At 43.7% G+C, this 5,985-nt stretch overlaps 1 protein-coding gene across 4 annotated transcripts in view; it reads right to left on the bottom strand.

Annotated features, from left to right (window-relative positions):
• Positions 1 to 5,985, bottom strand: part of LOC102211919 (neural cell adhesion molecule L1-like) — an 8,953-nt gene that overhangs the window by 2,667 nt on the left and 301 nt on the right. For 3 of the 4 annotated variants that reach the window (XM_013914685.1, XM_013914686.1, XM_005748195.2), the window contains exons 2-8: positions 5,755 to 5,937; positions 5,004 to 5,115; positions 2,571 to 2,755; positions 2,155 to 2,286; positions 1,473 to 1,616; positions 1,286 to 1,388; positions 375 to 526 (exon numbers count right to left, since the gene is read on the bottom strand). In XM_013914685.1, coding sequence (XP_013770139.1) covers positions 375 to 526; positions 1,286 to 1,388; positions 1,473 to 1,616; positions 2,155 to 2,286; positions 2,571 to 2,755; positions 5,004 to 5,115; positions 5,755 to 5,937 — 1,011 coding nt within the window. Of the gene's footprint in view, positions 1 to 374; positions 527 to 1,285; positions 1,389 to 1,472; positions 1,617 to 2,154; positions 2,287 to 2,570; positions 2,756 to 5,003; positions 5,116 to 5,429; positions 5,938 to 5,985 lie in introns of those variants that run through there. The other variant, XM_013914687.1, reaches the window with a different exon arrangement.

Raw genomic sequence — 5,985 nt, forward strand, 5'->3', positions numbered from 1 at the left:
GAGCTCATAACAGGTGTTAATCCTGCGAGCTTCAGGTATGTGGTGACAACCTTCTCACACCTGACTTGAGAGCTCTGGCGGATCTAGGTTACGCCAGGTTGTCACACAGGATATGTTGTGTGTACAGACACATGTACACACACACACACACACACACACACACACACACCTTTTCTGTGTTTTTAATGTTTTTTCAATTCAATTCAATTCAATTCAATAAAACTTTATTGATCCTGAAGGTTGACCCCGAGGGAAATTTGGTTTTTTAATGTCCAGAAACTTTTCCAGTGTTTCTGGACATAAAATATAAAACACTCAGGGTGTTCAGCAGCAAAACATTACAATCTGGCACAGACAACATGTATGTGACTCACTGAAGACTTGCAGCTCAGCAGTGATGGAGATGTTAACGTTTTCTATAGAGCAGGTGTACAGTCCGCTGTCATTGTGGCTGACACTGGACAGTTTGATTGTCCCGCTGGGCTCCAAAGACACACGAGGGTCTGACAGCAGGTCCTGACGCTTCCTGGAGGCAGCACAGTGGATGATCCCACCATCAAACACTAACTACAGAACACAGACTCAGTTCATAATAGAATAATAGAGACATTGTTGCACCACATGAGGGCACCGCTGCATCTATAAAACTGTGTGTGAAGGTTCTCAGCCATCCAGCTCATCGGAGGAACTCAGAAAGAAAAGCGTCTGGACTTCTTTAAGTTTCTTAAAGATGTTTCATCTGAGAAATTTCAGCTCTAAGAGCAACTGGTGGACAGTCCCAGATTTAAAGCCCAATGAGAGTGTCCCTAAGAGGGTCTTTGACGCCATATTGATCCTCTACCTAATCACACGAGCCAAGTTGTGAAAATGCGTGTAGGTCACAATCAGCCAATGTTTCAGGTGAACCCACTGTGAGACTTAGCTCCACCCTATCATGTGACTCCCTGAGGTCAAACGGCCCAGGATGTGATGGCAGACTGCTGGTGTCTATTCAAAGATCTATAAAACTGATGATTTGAAACTGGGAAGTTTCCCAAACGAGCAGAGAGATGATCCTGCTAACATCTGTTTTGTTAGTATTTAAACCCTCACTCTGTCAGTCCACGTATCACTAAGTCTAAAGTCTAAAAATGATGGAAATGGACGAATGAATCGAACCGCTCCTTTCCTGCACGATAAATTGCATTAGCATCATAACTGCAGCGTTGCTGCTTGCTGATTTGAACATACTCAATCATTAAAAATTCGTAACAGTAAAGTGGTTTCAAGCATATACCAGTATTACCATATGATGTGAAGTGGCGGGAAGCCAGAACATTCACAGGGAAGCGTGATGTCATCGCCATCAACAGCCTTATAGATGACCCCGTCAGGGAAACAAGAGAGGCCTGAGAGAGGGAGACCATCATTACTAATCACAGATTAGACAGAACAAAGAGCTTGAAGATGAAACGAGTCGACATGAAACACACCAATGACATAAAGGAAGGCATTGATGACGATGGAGCCGTGCACATTAGTGGCTTCACATTGATACACGGCTGTGTCTTCGATATTCACGTCTCTCAGTATCATCAACCCGCCTGCTACACTGCGCCGAGGCTCTTCATCCACTTCTACGGGGAGGAAATGAAGACTAGGTCAATAATGTGAGTTTCTCACACAAAAATATTTCACAGATAAACTGTGGTCTAGTTAGATAAGCAGCAGCTGGTCTGGGGTCCTCCCTCACTTCCTCCGCTGAGATCTTATGAATTATTATTTTAGGACCTGAAACTTAGCAACACAGCCACCAGGTCGAAAGAGGACAGACATGTATTTTGGCAACTGTTTTTCTTTATAAGACAATACAATCAGACTCAAAGTGCAGCGAGAGGGGCTCCACTGATCTGGGGATCTGTAGTAACTGAAACAGAGTAGTTTGGTCACATGTTTGGACCCAGGTCATAAACTGCAAACATTAAAGAAGGATTGACACCAAAATGTTTAGAAACGTTCGTTTTATTTATTTAATATTGAACCTAAATCACAATTCATTTAGAGAAATGAAGCCCCACATTTCTCTCACACAAACCTTTTAAGCAATCAGTTTGCTCATCAAGGACTTTGTTCTATGGCAACACTTCAAAATACCAAAAAAGTCACTTGTTGTACCTGTGAACAGCTGACCGTTGATCCTCCAGGTGATGCTGGGCCTCGGGATGCCGTCCGCCTGACAGTCCAGTCTCACAGTTTTACCCAGAGTGTACATCCCGTTCTGGGGCTCCTTCACCCAGTAAGGAGCCGCTGGAAAAAGAAGCAAACATTTAGTTTGATTACTTTAGGAAAGTAATACAATAGAAGAAACACATGCAGGAAATGCATCCTACAATTCTCAAAGTGCATTTTGAGAATTGTAGATCCATTGTTATGGATTATTGTTACGTAGATGACAATATCTCGGCCTCTTCCCAGTTTTGAAACTGTTTTGTTAAAACCTGCACCCCTTAACATGGAAATCACTTCTTCACGTTCAGCAGAGCATCATAACCAGACTTGTTTGTTGCTGTGCGCTCAGGTCAGCGGCCTACCTTCCACAGTGACTGTGAAAAAGTGTGCGGTGGAGCCGTGGGTGTTGGAGGCTTTGCATTCGTACTCGCCAACATCATCCAGGGTGATGCTGTCGAAGTAAAGCCAGCGGTCAAAGTTAATAACATGAGCAGCTGTGTTTGCCAGGACACCATCCTTCTTCTTCCATTCCACCTGAGGAGTTGGCCTGTAGAGTCAGAAAAATATCAGAAGAACAGAGAAAGAAAAGTGTGACTGAGACAGAAGTGAACACAGAGGTAAAGATTTGGACGAACACAGACACAAACACAAGAGGAAATTAGAGCTGAATGAACAGAGACTGCCCTTAGATTGATGTAATACACTTGGCTCGTTGGTGTAGTGGTTAACACAAATGCCCAGCAGGTTTGCATCACCCATTCACACATATGTGGTGACCACGTGTGAATATGGGAGCAGCAACGAAACAGGACAGATTAACAAGGATTAGTAGGAAGTTTGTCTGTGTGTGGGCGTAAAGTCTAAAGATAACGGAGAATCTTTTTATTTTTATTAATCTTATTAATTTTTTAATTATTTTTGAATAAAACCAGAAATCAGATATTACAGAAACCGCAAAATCAAAAACCAAGACAGTTCACCCAGTTACAGACGATGGTTATCGGGTTCCTACTGGGGCTGGGTATCGTCACTGATTTCTAGAATCGATTCGATTCGATTTGATTTGAATCGGGGAAATTTTGCCTCAGACAGTCAGGAATATTATAATTCTGATCACTTATCAGTACATATCTATATTTTTCTATCTATAAAAAGAAAGCTGACACTTGCCAGACTTAATCAAAGGTGTGAGCAGCACAGCAGACGCCTTTGTGTCAAAGTAACTGAGGATGAAACACAAAAACATGAAGGCGATTTTCCTGGTCTGTGTTTTTATAGCAGATGACCTTAAAAATATTGTCAGAAACGAAGTGAAGCAGAACAAAGTTACAGAGGTTTGATTAGAGACAAAGCTCAGCGTTTTGCAAACTTTAAAAAGTTTCAATTTGTTCAGTATCGAACAGCAGAAATGAGGCTTTCTGTTGGAAGTAAGTTAAAAACAAAAAAATCCAACAGCGGCCGACAGTGTAGATGGTGGGCTCTGATTATCGATTTAGAGAGAGAGAGAGAGCTCTACATGAGTGTGATGGAAGCAAAACAGCCAAAGTCCGAGGAAATTCATGACGGTGTTCATGTGAAGCGTAGTTTGGATCGTCTTTGGCTGCTGGTTCGGTCAATATTGTTTGCAGCTTCAGAATCAGCGCAAAAAGGACGTAAACACAAAGCGACACTTCAAAATCAGCGAGCTGTCGGCTTTCAGCCCCGACGGCGTGACCGTGTCCGTGCCGTCGGGTGAGAAAGGCGACATCTCACTGATTCTGACGCGTCGGCTCCGAGCTTTGTGTTTACGTCTTTGTGCAGAGTCCGTGTTCCTGCTCTCAGTTACTGCTTCAGCTGTTTGGTGGTTGTTGAAATTTTGTTTTAACCTGAAGCTTTAACCTGAGTTCTGGCGTTTCAGGCAAAATAAATTTATATTAAAAAATCGATTCAGGATTTTAATGAATCAATATCACGTTATCCAAGTCAGAATCAATTTTAATCGATAGATCGATAATCAAAATCCAGCCCTAGTTCCTACCCTGGAGCCAGGCCCAGGATGGGGGCTCCAGTCATTAGCTCATGGGGCCTTGGTTGGCCTAGACTGAAAGGGCCCCATGAGTCTGCCCTCCTGTGGGTTAGCGGCTGCAGGAGGAGCTGCAGAAGTTTGATGCATCATAGATCGGGTGGTATGGGCGAGACTCAGGCAGCCTCATACTCTGCAGATAGAACTGGCTATAATGGCGTAGCTCATCATCATCACCTGAGCTAGTGGGTGAGGTTGGGAGATATTAACTAAATATTGTTGGCTCAACTCAACTTACAGCTTAGATTCAACAACCAGCCTCCTGGAAAAGGGCTGGACTCCACCTGGTGACCACCTGTGGTCCCATTTTTATCACCACAGATTAGTGACTGCATGTTGGCTGTTTAAATATTGATTTTTTCCCCCTAGCAGGTTGATTTCCTGGGCTTTCAACACAGGTTACAGGTCCTGACTTTCATTCACGGCTGTGTGTCAATGATAATTCAGGGTGCTCAGCAGAGGTGGGTGCATGTCCTGATGAAGGCAATGAGCTGGTCACCTGGTGCGACCTGGAGGAGTGTAGCTGAAGGTGTATTCACCTGAGGTGAAAACAGCAGACTGCTGACAGGTGCGAGCAGGCCAAACAAAATACAAAAACTGGGGTCTGGAGGAAGTGGGTAAAATATCACGGTCAAAACGAGGGAGAAAAAGCCCCACGTAAGTAAACCGTGTCAGGCTGACATGGATGACACATGTGCTGCATGTACACAAGCACACGAACACAGATACTTACAAGCCACTGGGCAAACATTCAAGTGTGACACTGTGACCCCTCAGGGCCATAACTCTGGAGAGATTGCCAGCAGGATGGAAAAGTTCGGGTTTCCTGCCAAGAAGAACATCTCCTAGGCAAAGTGAAATGAAAATGAGGTCAGTGTACATGATCTTGTAAAGTTTGCACACACAACATTTTGCAAACAACCTCGTTGTATCTGGTAGGTTAAGTTATTAAATAAAACTTTGTATTGACAGTGTGTCCCTGGATGTATGGTTGGCACACACATCACCAGAGTGTGACTGAAGGTGTTTCAATTATTGATTGAAGAAATCAATTTACCAGTTCAACTGATCATTACAGCAAATATCTAAATAGCCATTTAATGCATTTACAACCTTCTGAAGTTCTGTGAAGAATTGGGGAGAAAGGTGATTTAAGTACCTTTAACCGGGCTGCTCTGAGTATTTTAGAAACAGCTGATCTTTAGGGTTTACTAAGAATGGAAGAAAAAGAGAAGTGAGCAGTTCTCTGGGTCAAAGTTCATTCTCTTCATCTGGATGCAGCATTTTCAGTGGGACAGACATTTCATCCTTCATCCTAGTGACCTCTGCATCTGACTGGCCTCCTCAGCTTTATAAACAGTACAGAGACCAAAACTAACACCATTGTCTAACACTGAGCCACAAGTTCAGTTTCATGATTGTTCATGAGAAAACTGCCATGATAATTAGGCAGTTGTGTAGAGTTTGGCTGTGAAGTGTTTTACGTGTGCGCTCGCTCGGCTTGACAGAGAGGGAGACAGCAGTGGCAGGTAGAATAGTCCTGGCCTCTCTGTACTGGGCGTGGCAGATGTAGTCCTCTCTGCTGTCACTCTTCACGAGGTTCGCGAAGTACAGCTTCCCGTCCAGGCCCATCGTCACTCTGTCACTCCGAGTAATGTGCATCAAATCTGAGCCGGGACGGGGACAGTTTAATGTAGGTGGGAAATAAAGCATGG

The sequence above is a fragment of the Pundamilia nyererei genome, unplaced genomic scaffold (genome assembly GCF_000239375.1).
Source record: "Pundamilia nyererei isolate P.nyererei 1_Seehausen unplaced genomic scaffold, PunNye1.0 scaffold00216, whole genome shotgun sequence".
Lineage (NCBI taxonomy): Eukaryota > Metazoa > Chordata > Actinopteri > Cichliformes > Cichlidae > Pundamilia > Pundamilia nyererei.